At 36.3% G+C, this 25,237-nt stretch overlaps 2 protein-coding genes across 2 annotated transcripts; both read right to left on the minus strand.

Annotated features, from left to right (window-relative positions):
• Positions 1 to 6,287: 6,287 nt before the first annotated feature.
• Positions 6,288 to 10,514, minus strand: LOC142636376 (cysteine-rich receptor-like protein kinase 25). Its single transcript, XM_075810580.1, has 7 exons — positions 9,698 to 10,514; positions 9,442 to 9,576; positions 9,202 to 9,299; positions 8,817 to 9,027; positions 8,129 to 8,366; positions 6,920 to 7,070; positions 6,288 to 6,803 (listed from the first exon to the last, which is right to left on the minus strand). Exons 1-7 carry the CDS (start codon positions 10,512 to 10,514, stop codon positions 6,477 to 6,479), a joined length of 1,977 nt encoding a protein of 658 aa, XP_075666695.1. The 3' UTR covers positions 6,288 to 6,476.
• A 4,280-nt stretch (positions 10,515 to 14,794) lies between these two features.
• LOC142636377 (cysteine-rich receptor-like protein kinase 10) lies at positions 14,795 to 20,410 on the minus strand. The gene is made up of 7 exons (XM_075810581.1): positions 19,534 to 20,410; positions 18,956 to 19,090; positions 18,487 to 18,608; positions 16,529 to 16,739; positions 16,021 to 16,258; positions 15,484 to 15,637; positions 14,795 to 15,358 (listed from the first exon to the last, which is right to left on the minus strand). Exons 1-7 carry the CDS (start codon positions 20,366 to 20,368, stop codon positions 15,107 to 15,109), a joined length of 1,947 nt encoding a protein of 648 aa, XP_075666696.1. The 5' UTR covers positions 20,369 to 20,410; the 3' UTR covers positions 14,795 to 15,106.
• Positions 20,411 to 25,237: the final 4,827 nt, after the last annotated feature.

The raw sequence follows: 25,237 nt of genomic DNA on the forward strand, positions 1-25,237 counted from the left end.
GCACGAGTCTCACACCTATCGTGAGGCTTCCACTGACCCTTTATGGCAGATTGCAATGAAAGAGGAACTTGATGCATTATCTAAAAACCATACTTGGGACTTGATCACTCTCCCCCCTGGGAAATCTGTGGTTGGTTGTAAGTGGATCTACAAGATTAAGACTCGCTCTGATGGGTCCATTGAGCGCTACAAAGCTCGTCTTGTTGCAAAAGGTTTTACACAGAAGTATGGGATTGATTATGAAGAGACCTTTGCTCCGGTTGCTCGTATCTCATCTGTTCGTGCCCTCTTAGCTGTTGCTGCTACCAGTAAATGGGATCTTTTTCAGATGGATGTCAAAAATGCATTCCTTAATGGGGATTTGAGTGAAGAAGTTTATATGCAACCTCCTCCTGGTCTCTCTGTTGAATCAAACAAGGTTTGTCACCTTCGACGTGCACTTTATGGCCTTAAACAAGCTCCACGTGCTTGGTTTGCCAAGTTCAGCTCTACCATCTCTCGTTTGGGTTACATGGCCAGTCATTATGATTCTGCCTTATTTCTTTGTCGCACTGACAAAGGCACTATTTTACTTCTCCTGTATGTGGATGATATGATCATAACTAGTGATGACCTCAGTGGCATTCAAGAACTCAAGGATTTTCTCAGTCAGCAGTTTGAGATGAAAGATCTTGGACATCTCAGCTACTTCTTGGGTCTTGAAATCACTCATTCTACAGATGGACTTTACATTACTCAAGCCAAGTATGCCTCTGAACTCTTGTCTAGAGCTGGACTCACTGATAGCAAGACTGTTGACACTCCAGTTGAGCTTAATGCGCATCTGGCTCCCTCAAGGGGGAAACCATTGTCTAATCCCTCTCTTTACAAACGCTTAGTTGGCAGCCTAGTTTATCTCACTGTTACTCGTCCAGACATTTCCTATGCTGTTCACCAGGTGAGCCAATATCTGTCTGCTCCACGATCGACTCACTATGCTGCTATTCTACACATTCTTCGATACCTAAAGGGCACTCTCTTCCATGGTCTTTTCTACTCTGCTCGGTCTCCTCTTGTTCTCCGTGCATTTTCTGATGCTGATTGGGCATGAGATCCCACTGTGCGCAGGTCCACTACTGGTTATTGCTTTCTTCTTGGTTCTTCTCTGATTTCTTGGCGAAGTAAGAAACAAACTCATGTGGCCCGTTCCAGTACTGAAGCAGAATATCGTGCCCTTGCTGATACCACATCTGAGCTTCTTTGGCTACGATAGCTTCTCAAAGACTTAGGTGTGTCTACATCCTCTGCTACTCCTCTTTATTGTGACAACAAGAGTGTCATTCATATTGCTCACAATGATGTCTTCCATGAACGGACTAAACACATCGAGATCGATTGTTATTTTATTTGTTATCATCTTGTCCATGGTGCTCTCAAGCTAATCTCAGTCTCCTCTACAGATCAACTTGCAGATATCTTCACCAAGTCACATCCTAAGGGACGCCTTCGTACTTTGGTTGACAACCTCAAGTTGGTCTCACATCCACCTTGAGTTTGAGGGGGGCTGTTTACATATATAGTGTTGTGGGCTTTAGGCCCAACTAGTTTACTTGTTTAGCACTCTTACTTGTATAGCACTCTTACTTGTACTACACTCATATTTACTTGTACTGCACTCATATGCCTCCTATATAAAGGCACTCATGTATATTCTTTAGGTGAGAAATACAATACTATTCAATTCAGTATTTCTAACATCTAGGTTTTGGCCAACAGTGTTGTTGTAGAAGCCAATTTCACGCGTGGAATTGGAGGAAAGGGAAAAGAGCAGGTTTTTTAGGTTGGACTGGTAGGTGGAGTTGGGAATGAAGGTGGAGCTTATTTGCTAATATACAACTTTTTGAACCTTATTTTTCTAGGTACAATCAAAATTCTAACTTTTAGCAACAGCAGCAACCAAAACAAAATCCAATTTTGTTGGTGCCAAATGAACCAATAAACATGGCAAGCCCTTAGAAGTGTGATTCTATATCAAATTACCAAAGTCATAATGGTAATGCCTTGAGGCATGTATTTAGCAATTAGTATTGGTTTGCAAGCTTTCTACGGTTCATGAAGTCTCAAATCTTTAAGCAATGGTCATATACTCACTGTTCAAATCAATGACTTCCAAACAAATACTAATTTTAGAGAGACCCTTACTATACTCACGTTAGCGAGGGTATAATTCAGTAATTGATGCTTCATTGACAGAACATGAGATCGACTTGCTTGTAGATTGATTTGACTCTGGCTCGTTTGAACGCTTGTTGTCCTCTGTTCGGCTACGAAAAAAAAATGTTGGTCGTTGAGGTAACGGCAGAGTAACAAAGTCACACGCCCCACACGCCGATATCCTTCCTCACACGCTGCCACGCACTTGCATGTGCTAGATCTGCACCTGTTCACGTTAGCCCTAGATGACGTCATCACTGTCACGTCATCAGCTGACATCATCGTCCATTCGCCTACTAACGTCACCCGCCACGTCATCGTTGACCTGCGGTTACCAGACCATTGACTTTGATTGAAGGTTGACTTTGACCGTTGACTTTTCTCTAGTGTTGAGTTTTTGCAGTCCAAGTGCTTCTTACCCAATTTTTTGCATAAATTTCATTTTTATAGTCCATTTTTGTATATTTTGCTTCTAAATAAAGAATAAGGACAGGTCTTCTTCTTGTTGCAATAATCATCGCCGATAATCTAGCAAACGTTTTTGCAATTTTTGCAAACGTTTTGGCCACAATATTGAGACTTGCTATCATTGCAACAAATCAGTTGTTTCAATTTTTGCTACTACTGTTGCTAACACTGAGAGTGTCCAACCAATGGCTCCCATTTCTGCATAGTCTAAGTCTTCAGGTCACACTTTCACCATGTCCACAGATGACCTTAAAAACATCATTGCCAATGTCATTCGTATGGTTGATAATGAATCTTATTCCTCTTCTTTCTCAGCTTTATCTGGTATATCTCCTTCCTCTTGGCTTATGGATTTTGGTTGTTGCAATTACATGACACCTCACTCATCCTTATTTTCTAAACTTAAACCCGCACCATACCCTCTTAATATTCGCATAGCAGTTGGTTCCACAATGTCTGGTCATAATAGAGGCTCCGTTTCGACCTTCAACCTCTTAGTTCCTAAGGTCTTTAATGTTCCTGACCTTTCTTACAATTTGTTTTCTGTGGAACAATTAGCTGAGTTGGGTTATCGAATTATATTTGATTATTGTGGGTGTATTTTGCAGGATCCAAGGACGAGACAAGAGCTTGGGACCGGTCCCAGAGTAGGGCGTATGTTTCTCATGGACAACCTTTATCTTCCACTTATTGCTCCTGTTTCTGTTGCCACAGCTGCTACAATTTCTTCTATTCCTTCCCTTGCACTTTGGCATGCTCGACTTGGTCACCCATCTTCTTCTCGGATACAACAATTAGCTTTTAGAGGTTTGTTAGGTTCAGTGCCTACTGGAAAATTTTGATTGTGTTTCATGTCAGTTAGGAAAAAAACCAACTTTGCCTTTCAATACTAGTGAATCAATATCCACTGATATCTTTAACCTTATTCATTCTAATGCTTAGGGGCCTTCCTCTGTCACTAGCATTGGTAGATCTCGATATTTTGTTGTCTTTATTGATGATTACTCTTGCTATAGTTGGATCTTTAATATGAAATATCGTTTTGTATTATTGCAAGTATATTCTAATTTTGCATATATCAAACTTTTTCGATCTGATAATGCTCTTGAGTACACTTAATATGCTTTCCAAGCTGTTTTGCATTCCTATGGCACTATTCATTAACTACTTGTCCAGATACCTCTCAGGAAAATGGTAGAGTTGAACAAAAACTTCGTCATATTCTTGACACCGTTCGTGCTCTCCTTCTCTCTGCCAAAGTTCTTGCTCCTTTTTGGGGCGAAGCTGCTCTTCATGTTGTTCATGCAATTAATCGTTTTCCCAATCCTGTCATCCAAAATCAAACTCCATATGAGCGCCTTTTTGGGTTACCTCTAGACTATCACCACCTTCACTCCTTCGATTCTGCTTGTTTCATTCTTCTTTAGCCACATAAGCATAACAAACTTGAGCCTAAGTCAACGTTTTGTTGTTTTCTTGGCTATGGTGAAACTCAAAAGTGGTATCGGTGTTATGATCCTGTTTCTCATCGTCTTCATATCTCCCACAATGTTGTCTTTTGTGAACATCGCCTCTTTGTTGAGCTCTTTCACTTCCGTGCTTCTCTATCTTCCTCCTCTGTCTTAGATTTATTCCCAAATGAGACACATATTCCTTTTGTAGCTACTCTTGACCCTCTTGTAGCTGCTCCTGATCCTCTTGTAGCTGCTCTTGATTCTCCTATAGACTTCTTTATCTAACCACCAAATATCCTTAATCCTTTTCCTAGTTCCCCCTTTAATGAATAGGTGGAAGATGAACAAGTCGAAGACAAGCTACCCAACCCTGAGCTTGGGTCCCCTACTCTTGCTCTAGCTAAAGATCTTGCACACCTCGTTCCACCTCGACACTCAACTAGGATAAGATCCCTTCCTGCACATTTACTTGACTATCATTATTACACTGCCCTTGCTATACTGCACGAGCCTCACACCTACCATGAGGCTTCTACTGACTCTTTATGGCAGATTGCAATAAAAGAGGAACTTGATGCATTACCTAAAAACCATACTCAGGACTTGGTCACTCTTTCCCCTGTGAAATTTGTGGTTGGTTGTAAGTGGATCTACAAGATTAAGACTTACTCTAATGGGTCCATTGAGTGCTTCAAAACTCATCTTGTTGCAAAAGGTTTTATACAGGAATATGTGATTGATTATGAAAAGACATTTGCTCCGGTTGCTCGTATCTCATCTGTTCGTGTCCTCTTAGTTGTTGCTGCTTCTGCCTAAAATGGGATCTTTTCTAGATGGATGTCAAAAATGCATTCCTTAATGGGGATTTAAGTGAAGAAGTTTATATGCAACCTCCTCCTGGTCTCTCTGTTAAATCGAATAAGGTTTGTCACCTTCGACGTGCACTTTATGGCCTTAAACAAGCTCCACGAGCTTGGTTTGCCAAATTCAGCTCCACCATCTCTCGCTTGGGTTACATGATCAGTTATTATGATTCTGCCTTATTTCTTCGTCGCACTGACAAATGCACTATTTTACTTCTAATATATGTGGATGATATAATCATAACTGGTGATGACCTCAGTGGCATTCAAGAACTCAAGGATTTTCTCAGTCAGTAGTTTGAGATGAAAGATCTTGGACATCTCAGCTACTTCTTGAGTCTCGAAATCACTCATTCTACAAATGAACTTTACATTACTCAAGCCAAGTATGCCTTTGAACTATTGTCTCGAGCTGGACTTACTGATAGCAAGACTATTGACACTCCAGTTGAGCTTAATACGCATCTGACTCCCATAAGGGGAAACCATTGTCTAATCCCTCTCTTTACAGACACTTAGTTGACAGCCTAGTTTATCTCATTGCTACTTGTCCAGACATTTCCTATTATATTCACCAAGTAAGCCAGTATCTATCTACTCCACGATCGACTCACTGTATTGTTGTTCTGTGCATTCTTCAATACCTAAAGGGCACTCTCTTTCATGATCTTTTCTACTTTGCTCAATCTCTTCTTATTCTTTGTGCATTTTTTTATGCTGATTAGGCTGAAGATCCCATTGATCGCAAGTCCACCACTAGTTATTGCTTTCTTCTTGGTTCTTCTCTGATTTCTTGGCAAAGCAAGAAACAAACTTATGTGGCCCACTCCAGTACTGAAGCTGAATATTGTACCCTTGCTGATACCACATCTGAGCTTCTTTGGTTACGATAGTTTTTCAAAGACTTAAGTGTGTCTACATCCTCTGCTACTCCTCTTTGTTGTGACAACAAGAGTGTCATTCATATTACTCACAATGATGTCTTCCATGAACGGACTTAACACATCAAGATCAATTGTTATTTTATCTGTTATCACCTTGTCCATGGTGCTCTCAAGCTAATCTCAATCTCCTCTATAAATTAACTTGTAGATATCTTCACCAAGTCACATCCTAAAGAACACCTTTAGTTGACAACCTCAACTTGGTCTCACATCCACCTTGAGTTTGAGGGGGGCTATTAACGTGTATAGTATTTGAGCTTTAGGCCCAACTAGATTACTTGTATAGCACACATTTTTGTACTACACATTTACTTGTACTGCACTCTTATGCCTCCTATATAAATACACATATGTATATTCTTTAATTGAGAAATACAATACAATCATTCAATATTTTTAACATATAAAATTATTCTTTACAAAATAATTGGAAACTTCCAATTATTTTGTCATCCTGAAGTCCAAAATCTCAAACAATTAATGGTAAAGTGGTAATTGATGCTTCATAACAAAAAAACTAATACTAATTTCTGTCATGCCCTCGTTGCTACTTACTATCGAGGGTATACTTCAGTAATTGATGCTTCATCGACAGAAAATAATATTGACTTTCCTTTAGATTGATCCAACTCCAACTCTAGCACGTTTTGCTCTGTTCCACTTTGAAGGAAAAATGCTGGCCGTTGAGGTGATGACAGAGTAACAGAGTTACTATTTAGCATGAGAATTATTGAGTCCATTGTTGGTCTTTGCGCTGGATTTTCCTGAACACATAGTAAGGCAATATGGATACATTTGTTGACTTCAGTTCTTGAATAAGAATCTCTTATAGTAGGATCCAACAACTCCAAGGACGTTCCACCATTCCAATGCTTCCAAGCCTAAATCAAATGATCAAGTATTCTTATATTGTCACCTTTCTCTGCCTCTAATTTAAAGGTGCTTATATATTCATTACAAAATAAGCAAAAAATTGTAAAATTTGGTTTACACTCACATGGCTCAAGAGGTTCTCGGAAGGATCTGATGTACAGAAAGAACCGTTCTTCTTGCCACTTAAAATCTCTAGTAATAGGATGCCAAAACTATATACATCAGACTTAAGAGAGAAGTGTCCTTGCATTGCATATTCTGGAGGCATGTAACCACTAAAAACCAACATTAGCAACACTATTAATTAAACAATCATAATGAAATAGCAGAAACATATCAATACTATATATATATATATATATATTAGATTCAACTATGGATAAATTTCTCAAGAAAAAATCAATATCAAAACAAACATCACTTGTGTAAGAAACAAATAGTCCCGATACTTAACTGTCAAAAGGACTATTTATACAATGCTTGTAATGTTTTACACATATATTCAAAGAGAATTTTTATTGTATTAGTGATAAGACGATTTTAAGAGCATGAAAATACGTCCAGGATAATTGCAATGTGTTAAGGATTTAGAATTTAAACATTTCTTATAAATACACAACAATACAAATCCATGGATTTAAATGTTTTTTTAATTAAAATTTACAAGTACCGGAGAAAATTCCTGACTTTGCCATAAACATTAGAGGAGTGCTACATTTACAACATTTTCACAATACTTTCACAACAAATCATAGGTGGTAAGTTGTTATAAATTCTAATTTAAATCCATAATTAAATTACTTTTTTGTCCACCTATAAGTGTAACAACTCATAACAACATATCGCTTACAATTTATTGTGAAAATATTATGAATATAATATCTTTCTAAACATTAATTATGTGCAGTACTTTATATTTGATAAAACTACGTGCATAAATTCATGTTTGATAAAACTACGTGCATAATGATCAACTTGTCTAGTTAGAATGATCAACTTGTTTGTTTTTTTGTGTTATTTTATTTGGATAAGAAAGAAATAAATTAACAATTGATCTAGACCCTTTTTTTGGGCTCATATAGCATTAGATTTCATTATATTATTGTGTTGATTAGCCTTTTCTTAGGGTGTTCTTTAAATTAAGACATTTTTTTTCCTCAGATCTCCTAACTAGTTTCTTATGGAATTTTTCCTTGTAATTATCTAGTGTGTATTAATGTGATGAGAGGCTACACACAAAGAATTCCGGATGGTCACATTTTTTTCTTCTTTAGTGGTAATTTGCCACAAAAATTTAATGTTAAGAAAGACTACTAAAATATAATGTACTTACTATGTTCCTGCAATCTTGAAGGTATTTTCTTGAGTTTGGTCATTTGAAAAGATTCTTGCCATGCCAAAATCAGAAATTTTTGGACTCATGTCCTCATCTAACAATATGTTGCTAGCTTTAAGATCACGGTGTATAATTCTAAGCCGAGAATCTTCATGAAGATAAAGAATCCCTCGTGCAATTCCTCCAATAATCTTGTAACGTCTTGACCAATCTAATGTTCTTTGTTTTTCAGGGTCTACATAACCATCATAATTCAATATTCAAGTTAGAATAAATGGATGAAATTCAACTACAAATTGAAATATATACTTTAATTAAATTTAAAAAGACAGGTATAGAACGGGAATTAAATCTCTCTCTTCCACCATCATAGAGTCTTTAAAACAACAAAGCAAAAACCCTCAATGGGTAAGCTCCTTTTACAGGGTTATAATTAAGAATCTACAAATTTGTTGTAGAGTATAAAGTAAGGATAAAAGTGGTTACACACATGTTAAATACAATTTTTTGAACTGAAATCATGACTTAAAGACACGATTTCAAGTTTAAAAAATTGTATCTTTAACTCAGGATTTTAGTTGAAAATAATGTGTAACAAAGAGTGTAACAAATACTAACTAGAAAGTGAATAAGATTTATGCTCTCAAACATGTGGAAATTTAAAAATTCTTTAGAAACAACATACCGTTTAGAAAATTGTCAAGACTTTTGTTCGGCACATATTCGTAGACAAGAATTTTTTCATTTCCATCCAAGCAATATCCAAATAGCCTCACTAAATTTCTGTGTTGAAGCTTAGCTAGAATTTTAACCTCATTCTTAAATTCTTCTGCACCTTGTGTGGAGTTTTTTGAAAGCATTTTTACAGCTATTTCTTGTCCATTTGGAAGTATGCCCTGATAAGTGCTTTTAAAAGGCTGTTAGAGTAGCCTACAGAACTTACAAATAAAGGTCCCAACATGAAATGGTTCTGAATTTTGAATTTTGCATACAATTCATTTACCTCTATTATTACAAAATATTAGGAGGGGGGGGGGGGGGGGGGTGAATGCAGTATACTAGCTTAATACCTTGTAAACCTCTCCGAATCCACCTTTACCGAGCTTGTTATCTTCTGAGAACTTGTTAGTGGCAGCTTTAAGTGTTGGCAAATCAAATAGCAAAGACTCTACAGTTATAATTTCTTAAATTAGCAGAGCTACACAATGAAATGGTAAATTTAGGGAATACTCTATATATAATATAAGAGTAACATGTACAGTCATGAGGGAATCAAATTTCCAATGAAATCGATAAAAATTGGTCATTACCATTTTCCTCCTCCATAGGGTACTTTTTTCTTGCACTCCTTCTTTGGAGACAGTAAACCATAGCCAATAGCACCATACAGACAGCAATTGGAGTAACGATAGCAATGACTGTTAGTGTTGAGACTCGGCTTTTTCCTGCTTAATCAATAAAGTTTATAGGAAGGGAAAAAAACAAAATCAGTGATTGTTAATTAGCTTCAAGAGGAATTTAAAAGCTTTAGGCCCAAACAATTAGCTAGTGCGCTTCAGTTTTTACCATTGGATCTTGGGGCCGAATCTGGTGGAGCTATAGCTGGAGGAGGAGGCGGCGGCGGTGTAGCGGTGTTCCGGTAAAATGGGTACACTTCGTACCTAACATTACAACTAGGAACTAATTCTGTTGCCCCTTTCCTTACACTACAATGATCCGGCAAATTTGCAACCCGTCCCCGAAGACACTTATTACAACTGGAGCTTGAGATGTCCGGCGTGCACTGTACAAGGCAGTAGAGAGTTATGGACGAAGAAAGGTTGTTTTCTTTGGTGGCAAACTTGGTAGCACCAGGCTGATCAGCAGCTGTGGCCCGAGTGACAGAGTCATTCATCATGGATCCCAGTAGCTGAGTGAATCCGTCTAGCACAGTAATGTTCTGGTCGTTGCAAGCGTAATATGTCACCCTGTCATTCATGATGGAGAAGAATGATTCATTTGAGTAGCGTAACATGCACTCGTCGTACCAGATAATGGCCTTAATTCTTGTGCGGCAGTATTGCTGCACTACTGCTTTAGCTGCCGTTGCCACGCAGTCTTTGCAGACATCGGCGGTGACATCGCCACGGCAGAGAAAGAGGCCGTAAATCTGGTTGGGTAAGTTTTGTCCGACGGTGGTGTTATAGAAACCACCTTCGCGTGAGGCATTGGAGGAAAGGGAAGAGAGGAGGTGGTTGAGATTGGACTGGAAGTTGCTATTGGGGGTGAAATTATATCCATTTGGACAGTAATAGGAGCGGAAATTTGGGGCGGCTTCACTAATTATGAACAGGATACTAATCGAGAAATGGACCACAAAGGTAACCTTGGAAGGGAAACTCATTTTGATATCATCTATTCCGTCTTGTTCTCATTTTGGTATGGTGGGGGGAAAAGTTTTACAACATAAATCGTTTTGTAGTGTTATTCTTTTCGTTTTATGTTTTCTTAAAGAAATACTAATCAATCTTAAGATTTTTATAAAAAAAAAATTAAAAAAAGAAAGAAAAGGTCACGTAGACTTGAGTGGTAAACTTTTGAACATTGACAAGGTAGATGTTAGCTGTAATATTCCTTTCAGAAGGCACTACTCTACTCTTCCGTGTTGTTGTTATAGAAGATGAAAGGAAACTGCTGAAGTAATACCCCTTTCAGAGCTGCGGAAAAGATAGCATAGAATAGTCGCTGATATGGGGAAAGAACGGTAAGCTAGTGATGGCTGATGCCTTGGACTTCTTTGTTTTACAAATCTTTGGGAAAATTACATTTTGCTCAATTGTGATTTGTTTAAAAAACATTGTGATTTAAAAAATGACATTTTACTTACCTAAAGTTAGCTTTGTTTATTTTTCGTTACCCACTTCTATTAAAAATAGGGGTAAATTTGTATTTTTATTACCTTTTTATGTCTTTCTTCTTTCAAAACATTAAAAACTAAAAATAAAAAAAAATAAAAAAATTTAAAAGATCAAAAGCTAGGTTTTGTAAAAATTAAAATCTAACTTTTACATCTTTTTCAAATCAACTTTTAAATCTTCTATGTTAAAACCTTCCCCTATTTCTATTGAACACACATTAACAAAGCCGTCAACAACTTTGTCTTAATCCTAGAATGAGTAAAGATCAGGTGAACTAAACATAGAGGCGACATTAACCATGAGTCTAGAAAGACATAACAATGAAAAAATATGAAAAAATAATTGATGGATATTGGAAAGGAGTTGTTTACTGTTGAAGCAAAATTAATCCTTGTTTGGGTAATAAGAAAAAGGAAAACTTTACTACACTGAGATCAATTTAATTGTGTGGCTTTTTGGTTCAGGTTGAGTTTCTCAATATTCTAGGAAGGAGAAATTTGTTTCATGTTCCTCAATTTCCTCGACAACCAAAGGGATGGTAATAAATGCCATGAGGAAATATGATTCTGTAATGGATATGCATACCGGTGAACTCGCTTAAATTACATTACATTTTTCAGATTTTTTACATATTTAATAGTTTTGAGGTTTGATCACTAAAACTTTTTTGTTTTTCGGGTGCTATTTTAATCTGTTGCAGTTCATAATATTGAGTATGCTTTTGGGGCACATGAGCATCAGGGATTTTTGAAGTAGAACTAAAGCATTGTCTTGGTTTCACGCTTAGAAAATCAATATAAGGTCTAAAAGTTGATGCATGAAAAAAGATGTAAAAGTTAGGTTTTAATTTTTACAAAATCTAGCTTTTTGATCTTTGTTTCCCTTGATTTTTTAGTTTTTTATGTTTAAAGATGAGAGAGACATAAAAAGGTAATAAAAATACAAATTTACCATTGTTTTTAACAGAAGTGGGAAACGGAAAATAAACAGAGCTAACCTCAAGTGGGTAAAGTACCAATTTTCAATCCACAGGTAAACAAAGTATTTTTTGGGCAAACCACAAATAGATAAAGTGTAGTCTCCCTAAATTTTTTATTTTATTTTTTAGTTAGGGCCTGTGGTGAGCATCAAGTTTTTTCCTAGAAATGTTCTTTTATTGTTTACTAGTTTTTGACTCGTATAATGCACGAAAAAAATTTACAAAAAGTATTTATATAATAACTTCCAAACAATTCAATAGAGTCAAACCTTCCAGATGAAGGAGAAAGAGAGGAATTATTACAATGCACTTGGAATTAGTTTGATTTATACATTTCTGAATCAAACATCCCAAAGAGAGAGAGAGAGAGAGAGAGAGATTATTACAATGTAAGTGTTTGCAAATTTTGCTAAAGCATCCGCTACAACATCCTTATTGACCCAATTTTAAAGGACCAAAACTTCTATGGATAACTCTTGTATTATTACATGGCGCTGAGATGGACCATAGCATTTTATCTAAAGCTCCATTGAGTGCCTGAAAGCATGATTTGGCATTTTCTTACAATTGATTGTGTCTGTTGCACTAATTGTTGTGACTAAGAAACATAGAGTAGTAAATAGTTGAACTCCTAACTGTTTGCAATATACACAACAAAACCAAATAAAAAAGAAGAAAGGACTATTAAAAAGTAAATATAATTTGTTAGTATCCTCTCCAGATAAGGATACTAACAAATAAGTATATAAATCGAGTTGCATAAATAATTAATTAATTATATAACTATTTGTCTTTTTCACCTTAAAATAAGTATATAAATGGAGTTGAATAAAAAAATGATAAAATTTAACTACAAAATTAGTTGTAGTATAAGGTTACAACCTTACTTAATATCATTAACATTATTACATATTTCAAAAATCTAATCGTTGGATTATATGTTCTTTACTCTTTTAATACATATTTGAGTTTAATGGTTACTATTAAGACTTTAAAAAGAAAAATAGTTAGAAACGTAGCATAGATGCATAAAATGCTTGTGAGGAGATGGTTAGATGGCTATATCTATCCACAACCGTCATTGGAATCATTTTTTAAAAGATGTAATCATAAATAGGTAATAAATAACACTGTATAACTAAAAGAAAATAAAAGGACATAAGAAAATGACTTAATATTTTAAATATATATTCATAGTTAATTGGAAAACTTTTATAGAAAGTAATTAATTGATATCAAGAACATAATAAATTTCAGCCTAAAAAACTAACTGAATATATAAATCTTTAAATTATCATTTTTTTTTTAAAAAATTATGATTAATACTGAATCAGCAATGTACAAAAATCTATACAGAATACATGTCTAAGCATTACTCTAGTCTTTGTAGTATATTATATGCCCATACCAATTTAAAAGGAAACTGTGTAGATCTAACTAAACGCAAATATTCTAATAACACTATTGAGAGATAGTTGGAAACAAAGCCCAAGTGAAAGATGAAATAAATAAATGAAACAAATTTAGTATTTTTTTTTTTGGGTATAAAATAATAAAAGTAAGGATGGAATGGTATTTTACTTGTACCTTCCACGAAGTTGCCTTTCTGCTTAAAAGTTGCTAATGTAGCAAAACTCAACTTCCCCACGTGATTATCATCTCCTCTTCTACAATGCCACTTTTTCTTTTCCTTTTTAATTATTTCCCTTTCTTAATTCCCTTCATTCTTATCTTTTCTATGACATTCTTTCGTCTCCTTCTCTTTTTTAATCTTGTTTTCTCTCATAGTGCGCACTCTCTCCTATGTTTTCAATTTTTTTTATTTTTTTTAAGTTTCTTTTCCCCACAACAAGATCATCCACTACTTTCATTCTCATCTACTTCTTCCTCTTCATCTGTCAAATGCTGTAATAGTTGAAAAATGGGAAATTGTTGGGTTTGGTGGAGTTTGGACCTGTAAAGTTGAAAAGTAGAGAGACGCATCAGATCATGAAATTAAGATTTTATTATTTTGGCCTCTCTTTTTTTTTTTTTTCTTCTGTGTTTTCTGTGTCTTTGTTTTACAATTGTATGGTACTTGTATCCAGTGAAAAAATATGGTTTTTTAAAGTGAAGTAAACTTCTGTTAGAATTAGACAATTTTGAGGTTAATAAATATAAATAGTGTGGTGTACCATCATCACTACCGACAGTAATTGTTCCATTTTTCTTCAACAATGATTCAAGAGTACCCCTTGAGAAACAACATAATCAGTAACCAAATTTTAAAAGAAATAGTAGGAAAACAAAGGCATATATAAGGACGAAAATAGCAGACCACGAAAATGCACCTCCAGTTTACTTAGTGGTAATGACTCGGAAGTGCCGGTGATTTTCATGAACATGTTGATTGCCTGCTGTATTGGCATTGAGATTGTCAGTAATTTTTTTCAAAGACAGAGGTGTGTGGTTGAAAAAGAGAAACTGCTTGCAAATTGCAGTTTTTTTTTTTTTGCAATCCGGTTATATTTATATGTACCGAGGGAAAACAATTGTATGATACAGTGTAACAACTTATTTCTTTTGATTGTGATTAGTTTTTTAAAATCCAAAAGAGATAATTGTTTAGTGTCTATTTTGCAACACAAAAAGACACAATTGTTCAGTTTTTAAATGTAGAAGTGTGGCATAAATTTATGTAATTCCTTGGCGCAATGAGACGCATTCAACAAAAAATCAAACGTTTCGACTATTAGTTATTATATATATATATATATATATATATATATATATATTAAAGTACAAGTATTGAGAGGCATATTTTAATTTTACAGCAATTAAAATTGATTACAGTAAAACTAGGTTTCCAATTTACTTTGTCTTATTGCTGGAATAATAATACGTGTACATGTTATCATCCGTGAAGTTTCAGTACATATATTAAGTAATAACATAGAACATAGTGTTTGAAATTCCATGACTTATTAATTAAAGAGATAATTGTGGAGGAGCCCTAACTGGTCACCCAAACCAGTTGACTAGTTGAGAATATGCTTCAGTAATTGATGCTTCATTACCAGACGACAGCCCTGACTTGCTTGAAGGTTCATCTGACTCCAATTACTCCGTTGGATTTGTCGGCTCTGTTTCACTTAGTATGAAAACAGCCGGTTGTTGAGGTGTTTTTAGAGTAACAGAGTAACTGTCAAGCATGAGAATTATATTTGCCATTGTGGGTCTGTCGGCTGGATTTTCTTGAACACAAAGTAAGGCAATATGGATACATTGGTTGACTTCATTTCTTGAGTAAGAATCTCTTAAAGTTGGATCTAACAACTCCAAGGCTGTTCCATTGCTCCAGTGTTCCCAAGCCTGCATCAATTTGTCAATGTTCATATAGTATCTCCATCTCTCCCTTTCAACTGGGGGTGATGTTGGCAATTACAAAATGAGCAACAAAAAAAAAATAAAAAATGTGGTGCGTACTGCATACTCACATAGCTCAAGAGGTCCTTAGTAGTAGTCTCTGATTGATAGAGAGAACTGATCTTATTACCACTTAAAATCTCTAGTACTAGGACACCAAAGCTATAGACATCAGATTTTACAGAGAATTGTCCATGCATTGCATATTCTGGAGACATATAACCACTGCAAACCAATGTCATCAATTCAACAATGTTAAAATAAAATAAAATAAACTTTAAAAGAAAAATAAAACTATAAAATCTTTAACTTATTATTAGTCAGATTCAAAGCTAACTGGGTTCTACAAATAAGTTACATATATCTAACTTGTGCTACAGAGGAGATTGGACTTAATGCATCTCTAAATTGTCTATGGGTTACTTGATATGGAAATTTTTAGGTTAGAAAGACCTATCTTTTTCTTTTTCTAGATTAATCTGTTAGGATGAAAAAAATTAATATATCCATCAACCAATAAGAACATAAATTTTCAAAAAAAAAAAAAAAATATATATATATATATAGAGAGAGAGAGAGAGAGAGAGAGACTCTAATCAAGTACTTACTATGTTCCAACGATCTTCTTGGTCTTTCCTTCAATTTGGTCAACCCCAAAAATCCTTGCCATGCCAAAATCTGATATTTTTGGATTCATATCCTCATCTAATAGTATGTTGTTAGCTTTAAGGTCACGATGAATAATTCGTAGTTGAGAATCTTCGTGAAGATAAAGGATCCCTCGAGCAATCCCTTCAATAATCTTGTAACGCCTTGACCAATCCAATATTTTTTTCTTGTCAGATTCTACACACCCATCCAAATTCGATAATCAAGTTAGACTAAATGAATCCAAGTGAATTGCAAATTCTACTAATTCGTTAATTTTAAAAGCACTAAATATAGAAAGACAATTTATTCTCTCTTCCTATCTTTCTTTTTTATTTTATTTTATGGGTTGTCTTTTATCTATTGCATCTTCATAGGCTCCAAAACACTAATAAATATTAGGTAATTAAATCCACGCATCTTATATGACAAATAAATAGCTGAGACATATGCATAGAATGTACAAACCAAATAGGAAATGATCAAGGCTTTTGTTGGGCACAAACTCGTAGATGAGCAACTTTTCTTTTCCTTCCAAACAAAATCCCAATAGCCTGACTAGATTTCTGTGTTGAAGCTTGGCTACTACTAAAATCTCATTCTTAAATTCTTCTACACCTTGTCCAGAACTTTTTGAGAGTCTCTTCACTGCTATTTCTTGTCTATTAAGTAATATACCCTGAGAATGTATTGCAATAACCATTAGAATGGTATACTTTGTGGAATTTATAAAATCTCAAGGTCAAAAGCTTTTGAATTTTAGAGTCAATACTGTATTGAATAATGTTTTAGTTTGGTTAAGAAAATGACATATTTCAATACTAATCAATACCGGTGTATTGTTTTGAGATTATCTCTAATTATATATATATGGCCATAATCTCTCTTCTTGTTCTTTTATAAGAATCTCATATATTATATATTATCTTTTTTTGTTTCTTGAAAGTATATATTATCTTAATCTTTATATAAAATGTTAGTTCATTAAAATTAATATTATAATAATAATAATAATAATTAACATCCTTTTAGATATTGTTAATTTGTCATATTTAGATATTGATAAATATACTACACGCATAAATAAAGACATCATAATATATATCGTAAAAATAATTACTCTATTTTAAATCCCAATTTCCAAGTTCCTTCTCTAAAAAATTCAAGTTGCATACTTTTGTATAATGTTCACATAAAAAACTTAGGTCCTTTGGGAGCAATGCTCCCTCCTCTCACATAAGGGGTGGGCCCTACACATGGGTCTCACCATGAGGCATGAGGGGAGGGAACATTGCTCAATGTAAGAATTACCCAATGTTCATGCTGGTTGTTAGGCACATTGCACCCAAAAAAAAAGTAATAACTAAACAGATATAGAAAAAAGGCACAACAAAAAAAAAACTCAAAAGAAAGAAATGTTTAACCGATATATACTCCATTTTCCTAGTATTGTTTCTCGCTAGGTCACAAAATACCCTTCTCATTCTCGAGAAGGTATCTCATGCGCCAGGCACATGAGACATCTCTCTCACTGTGCCTGGTGCATACAAAAATTTTCCCTCATTCTCTTATCTCTGACACTCTGTCTCACACTCACAGCTCTCAGTCTCTCTCTCTCATCTCTCTAAGCATCCACTGTGGAGCCAAATATTTTACTTTTTAACATCACAAAAAGTCACTTTATCTATTTTAGCTTCTCACATCTAATAGCAGTGATTTTATTTTATTTTTTAGTGGTGCTAAAAATAGCTATATAGCTACTAGTGCTCTCACTCCCAGACCCCCAAGTCTCACCGTTGTAACAAAGAAAGTGGGAAAATTATGAAGAGCAAGAAAAAGAAGATGAGAAAGGAGCTCTGGGACACGGTAAGAAGAGAGCAAAGAGACAAAAGAAAAACAAGTGCTATTGATATTTGATAATATGCTCTCACGTGGGTGGGTTGGTAAATGGGAAAAGTAGGCAGCAGGAACTGTTTTTTAGGAAGGTTACTTGAACAATTACCCAAATTTTGAATTTTATTTTTTAAAGAAAAATCATAATAATAATTATCCTACTTTATTTAAGATTTAAAAAAAACAATGTTAAACTTATTATTTTCTATAGTAGTGAAAAAATATATATATATATATATATATTTATTTATTTATTAGTGATAATTCCGAAATGATATGCCGTAATATGCAGATATTTAAATATTTAATTCTGATAAATATTGAAATGGGATTTGAAATGTGATTAATGATTTTGATATAACTAATATGGGCTGTACTTAAATTGGTACGAAAAATTATGATCAATTCCAAATTATATATATATATATATATATATATATATATTATTGACTCAATTTTTTGAGTAATTGAATTTTTGCATGTCCCCAGCGCCCAATAAATAAATTAAAAAAAAAAAAAGGCAACAAATATACCTTGTAAACCTCACCAAATCCACCTCCACCCAGCTTGTTATCCTCAGAGAACTGGTTTGTGGCAGCTTGGATTGTAGCCAAATCAAATTGCAAAGACTCTATAGTTGTAATGTCAGTGGCATCTACGCACACAAATCGGGTAAACATTGGTGAAATCTTTGGCCCATTGGGGAAGCATAGAAAATATATTATAATTTTGAGTATACTGTCGGTGCTTTATATTGTAATCTTTTTTTCTTTTTCTTTTTTCTTTCCTCTAATAAAAGTTTTCAGTTTATCAAAAAATAAGGAAATACACGAATACACATCTCTCACCATTTCATAGATTTTCATCTTCACTTCTACTTTCTAGAATAACAAGTAGAAGTAATTACAATTATTTCCAGCAAACATAAGGGATTAGGATACAAGAGCAGTTAGAAGATATCTGGAAATCAAACATTATAAATTCAATTAAATTACTCATTACCATTTTTATCCGGTACAGAATTGTACTTCTTTTTTGTTCTCCTTCTTAGGAAGTAGTAGCTCAAAGCAATTAGAACCAAGACAGAAATTGAAGCAACAATGGCGAGAATTATTGGCCATGAGATTCCGCTTTTCCCTGCATTAACATAAAGATTTTTATTTCAAACTAAACAGATCAGTGCTTCAAAATTAGTTGAATTAATTGTAATCCACAAAGAGTTTTAATACTTAGTATTAGCTAAAGAGTAAAGAGTAGGATTATATTCTAGAATATAATCCTACTCTTTAAATCCATGTGTTAGATCTTGTCCATGTTTTAAATCCCTCTTCTTCCAAATATTGAATAACAATAATAATACTAATAGGAGAGTTGTGTGGTTCTAGAATATGATCCTACTCTTTAAATCCATGTTTTAGATCTTGTCCATGTTTTAAATCCCTCTTCTTCCAAATATTGAATAACAATAATAATGCTAATAAGAGAGTTGTGTGGTTCTTTGTTTAAAAACATGGTCTCTGGAGCTTAATCGACACTCGCACGACACTGTAAAATCAAAAGTTGGTAAATAAGTTTTGCACCTGGTGGAGGAGGAAAAAGCAATGGTATAGGTGGTTGTCCTAGTGTTGGTACCGGTGCTGGTACCGGTGGAGCAACGGCTTGTATCTGATAAAACGGAGAAACCTCATACCTAATGGTACAACTAGGATACATAACTCTGCCCCCTTGCTTTCCACTGCAACACGTAGACACGTTTGATATGGCTTCCTGAAGACACCTATTGCAATCAAAGCTGGATAGGTCAGGAGTGCACTGTACAAGGCTGTACATCGTTTGCAATACCGTAAAATTGACTTCTTTCGTAGCGAACTTTTTAGCACCGGAGGAAGCATTTGCGGCCAGAGGCACCAAGTCACTCAATGTTGTTTGCGCTAGCTTAAGGAAGCGATCTGGCTCTGTGATATCCAACACGTTCCACAGAAACTTTGTTGGCTGTTCTTCCACGACAGAGAAGATTGATCGATTTGAGTAGCGTAACATGCATTCATCATACCATAGCAGAGCCACTTTCTCTACGGGGCAGTACTGCTGAACAATCTCGTTTATAGCTGTTGACACGCAGTCTTGGCAGTCATCTGGGGTGAGGTCTCCACGGCAGAGGAAGAGGCCGTAAACTGAGGTCTCTGGGTTTTGGCCAACGGTGTTGTTGTAGAAGCCAATTTCACGCGTGGAATTGGAGGAAAGGGAAAAGAGCAGGTCTTTTAGGTTGGACTGGTAGGTGGAGTTGGGAATGAAGGTGGTTTCGTTTGAACAGAAATGATAGCGGTAACTTGGGACAAGTGCTTCACCGGTAAGGCTAATGAAGCTGAGCCAAAAAAGAACCAGATTTACCATGGAGACGCTTAAAGAAACCATGCCTACTTCTTTGTGTCTCGTATTTTGATCTTACTTCGGGATTAGCTTTATAGGGGCTGTTATTGGGCGATGCCCCCTCCCCCTCCCTCTCACTTAACGGTGAGTCCACTCCACCGTAGACAACACGTGTAAAGGGACTTGTTGACCTCAGCTAGTCAACTGTCATGGTGTGCTGCGTGGAAATAATTGAGATTCTTTTTTACGTTGTGCTAAAATTTGTGTTCATATGCCCCACTAGAGGAGGAAAGGATGCCCAAATGGTCCGTATGAAGTTGGGGTCCTTGTGGAAGGATTCGAAAAGTCATGGGTTTGAGACGTCTTGGAATTAGTCGTTGGGTCTTTTTAAATCCACGCGTTTTTATTATCTTGGTAATCATTTGACAACTTGTTATATTTATAATATTATTAGGATTAGTTTGTTTTGACCAAAAAACTGAACCAAAAAGAAAGCCTAAAAATTGGGCCTTCTTCTAAGCCCACTAGGCCTACTGCCTCCCTTAAACCCTCAGATACAACCACGTTTCTACAATCTTCTACACCCTTCCAGTTTAATGCTAAGGCCCCATCAACCTCCACAAACACTCCATTCTCCCTAACCTAGCCTCAACCCAACAATGTCGTGGGCAATTTGGATCAACAACCACGCGATGGAGCTCAGCAACTCCATGATCGACTACATCCGATGGGATACCCTCATGATCTATGGGTGGACGGACAAAGACTTGTTGAACTCTTGGAGCTTTATCTTCCCTCTAACTGAGCAAAGCAAGAGGGACGAGTGCCTACCTCTCACACACCCAGCATGGCACAACACCCCAAATCCATGGTGGAGGTTTACTCTAGACCGACCACCTTTACTTCCCTTGGGTCAAAGAACATAGAGCACCTCAGGGGATTGCTTGCAGTCCTACCTCTCAGAAATATTGCTGGATCTTCTAGAAAGGGAACTAGCTCTAGTGGAAATTTGTCAGAGAAAGTTTCTCACAGACGAGACAACGAGAGTTCTAATTCAAGGGATTCTCCCACTGCTCAAGCTCATCTAGACTCTAGCCTTCACAGAGAGCTTTACCTTGGGAACAGTCACAAGGTAGACACAACTACAACTGCTGGAACATGCCATAACTCTAGCACATAACCCAATGATTTCCAAAGAGGACCTAAGGTAGGTGGGATGGAATTGGATGACATATAGGAGGGCCTTTGCCTAGGAATGTGAGTTCTTTTCTCCTTCCTTATCCCCAAAAATGAATATACTTGTCTGGAATTGTAGAGGGGCTATGAAGCCTTCTTTTCGTAGCACTATTCGTTATCTGACAAACTTTCATTCTCCTGGCATTGTGGTGGTCATGGAGACCCACATAAGTGGCTCTAGGGCTAGTGAAATGCTTTGTTCCTTACCTTATGATAATATGCACACAATCGACCCCATTGGCTATGTTAGGAGATTTGGCTTTTATTGCACAAGGATATGGTGGACATGGATGTGCTCACTACCACAGAACAGGAGATACACGTTATAGTGAAGGTAATCACCTCTCCTCCCTAGCTCCTTTCTTCTATTTATGGAAGTCCCAGATTTGAGGAATGCCAAATTTTGTGGGAAAATTTATATTCTATATCTCTTCTTCATGAACTTCCTTGGGCAATTGTGGGTGATTTTAATGATGTTGTTATTGACTCTAAAAAGTGGGGGGGGGGGGGTAATCCGATATGCCTTTGTCGCATCATTGCCTATAGAAATTGCATGAACTTCTGTAAGATGATAGATTTAGGGTTCTCTGGGGCCACTTTCAGATGGACCAATTGTAGAGATATCATTGCCTTAATCTAGCAAAGAAAAGATAGATGCTGGGCAAATTCGGCCTGGAATTTGATCTTCCCTAATGCCAGTGATAGGCTAAAAACGTATTAACCCATTATGATGAATTAACCAATTAATTAACTAAGTGAATTAATTAGGTTCAATTACATGCAATGAGTGTGCTAGCACAAATAAATCACCTATTAACTACATATGTAGCGGAAATTAAATGACATGGTGATTTTTTTACAAATGGGGAAAACCTACACGGCAAAAACCCCCACCGAGTGATTTTAAGGTCACCACTGGGTGATTTTAAGGTCACCACTCTCGAGAATCCACTATTATCAAAACAAGCAGTTACAAGTAAAGGTATCACAGTACCTTATACCAACCTACAGTTGAACCCTTACCCCAATACCCAATTAGATTTGTTCTGTAGTGACAATCTCTCCTTTTGTATTGCACGGCTCCTAGTATGTGACTAACTAAAAGATGCGCGGATCCCAGTATGCAACTTGATCACCAACTTGAGAAGGATGTTGGCTACAAAGTTCTTCTGCTCATCAACCGATGAAGATCACAAAGTTGCTTGGTCACAAAACCCTACGGAGTACAAACACAGCAGTTTCTTCAAGAACTAGAGCAAACTAGGTTTTTGGTCGCACTTGAGAAATTATGCTCTTGTGTAATTATGCTCTTGCGCAATTGTGCTTTTACTCATGTAACCTAATATGGCCCTTAAAATAATCCTTATATATGTTTAGGGTTGTGAGAAAAGAAAGCTCAAACACGTACTCACAGGTTGGATGAAAAACAATCCTGAAAAACCGAGTTTCATAAACCTCGATAAATAGCCATCTATCGAGCTAGCTGTCGAGCCACGAGTTTCAACAGCTTTTAAACCTCGATAGATATTAGCTGTCAAGCTTTAAAATCTAGCACTTTCTTACTTGATTCTTGGACAAATTTGCATGGCTTTAACACTTGAACTTAAAACCTTGTTTCTTGAAGTATTAAACACATTCTAAATCTATCCAAATACAAGTAAAGTGTGTTTTGTCAAAGGATTAGCCAATACATAAAATGTTGACATATGTTCCTAACATCCAATTAGATATGTCCTAACAATATCCCCTTTGGCAATCCGTGACAAAACCACAACAAATAAATGAACATATGATAGGAGTCATAAATCACTCAACTCATACTCACTTGTTAAGTACAATAAAATCTATCCTAACATAAACTCTTGAAAAATTTCGCAAGAAGAGAGTTCATAGCAAGGAAGACTTTAACAACCTGTATTTCTGAAACACTTAAACAAAACTCATCAAGGCATCTTAGTGTGAGACAGAAATAAAAGATTGCATACAATAAATAAGAAACATATGTATAAAGAGAGAAAAGAAACAACACATGTAAAGATAGGTGAAAGAACTGCAATAACAACCTCAAATGTATATATATCAACAAGTGCAAAGTTTGCTATCACAACATGATCACAAGATCTAAGGTACATGAACAAAGTATCTAAAATAAAAGAGAAAAGAAAAGATACATCAAAATCCACACTACATCCCTCAAAATATGAACACTCAAGAACACTCCCCCTATCTCCTAAAACTAACTCTCCCCCTATGAGTATGACTACTCTCATATCCAAAACTACTCTCCCATTTTGTCACGAGTGACAAAGAGTAAGTAAATCAAGTATACATCTCATCATCACTAGGCGAGCCAGCATCAACATCGTCATCAACATCATCACTGTCAGAGCCATCATCACTCTCATCCTCGGACATCGGTGGAGATGGAGAGGAAGCAACAGTGAAACCACTAATAACAGTCTGCTGCCGTGCGATATGCCCTACACTGGTGTTCACCTGACCCAACTTATCACTAAGTGTGTCAAGGCGAGCATCCATGCACACAAGATGTGCCATGATGGCCTCAAGTGCCACTCCACCCGCTGAAGACGAAGGAGCGGAGGTGGATGGAGTGGTAGAAGTTGAAGGAGCAGCCATCTCGGTCTGAGTCCGCCTCCAGCAAAGCTGTGCAAAACTCCACTTAATGGTAGTGGCGTCAATGGCACACATGAAGGTGAAATAGGGAGACTTAGGATAGGAGACAGAAAAGTGGCGAAGGAGCCGCGTGATAGCTGAAGGGAAGATGAGCTTATCACTGGTCGTTGTATCCTTATAGACATTTATAAGGGAAAGTATGAAGTGAGAGGAAATATCTATGGTAAGATCCTCAATAAGGAAAAGCAAGAGGCGAGCACGAGGCTCTGTGATAGTGTTATAGTGAGAGAGAGGATGGAAAACAAAAGTCATAACCATGTTAAGAAATCTCGGACCTTTAGCAAAGGTCGTGCAACGGGTGAACTGACAATCACTCTAAAAAGAAGGTGTCTTACAGAAACGAGACAGAAGTTCGTCTTTGGACATTGTCCTCAGACGCTCACAGCCAGGATAGTCAGGATGCGCTACCCTAGGAATGTGTAGTACCTTCGATACAATACTCGGAGTAACTACAATGCGTATACCCCAAACGCGAGTGACAAACTAGGGTATAGAAGTGTCAGATCCGTGCGTGTTGGAGTAGAGCTCCTGAATGATCACGGAAGGACACGTGACCGGAATGCCACAAAGAAACTCCCTACCCCTACTGTTAATGACAATGGGTAGATCAGTGTCAGAAAAATCGGACAAAATGACTTGGCGTTCCGAATGAATTCCTCGTCGTGAAAAGTTCTCAAAGAAGTTAGATTTGACCTTCTCATCACGGAATCGTACGTGAAGTGGAGTGGGGTCAGAAATAGAAGAAGATGAAGGTGCCCTAGAACGAAGAGGGTTCCGAGACGGAACAGATTTACACTTAGGTGCCATAATGCACCTAACGTAAGAGGGAGAGAGAGAGAAACAAAAAAGCACCAAACAATTTTAGTATCAAAAGATAAAAATAGTAAGGTACGTATGCATGAAAATGCATGAACATGTGACATGCAAATCTAAATCCATCATAGGCTCAGCTTAATCCAAACCTATCAGCACACAAACATGCAA

This window comes from Castanea sativa, chromosome 5 (genome assembly GCF_040712315.1).
Source record: "Castanea sativa cultivar Marrone di Chiusa Pesio chromosome 5, ASM4071231v1".
Taxonomy (NCBI): domain Eukaryota; kingdom Viridiplantae; phylum Streptophyta; class Magnoliopsida; order Fagales; family Fagaceae; genus Castanea; species Castanea sativa.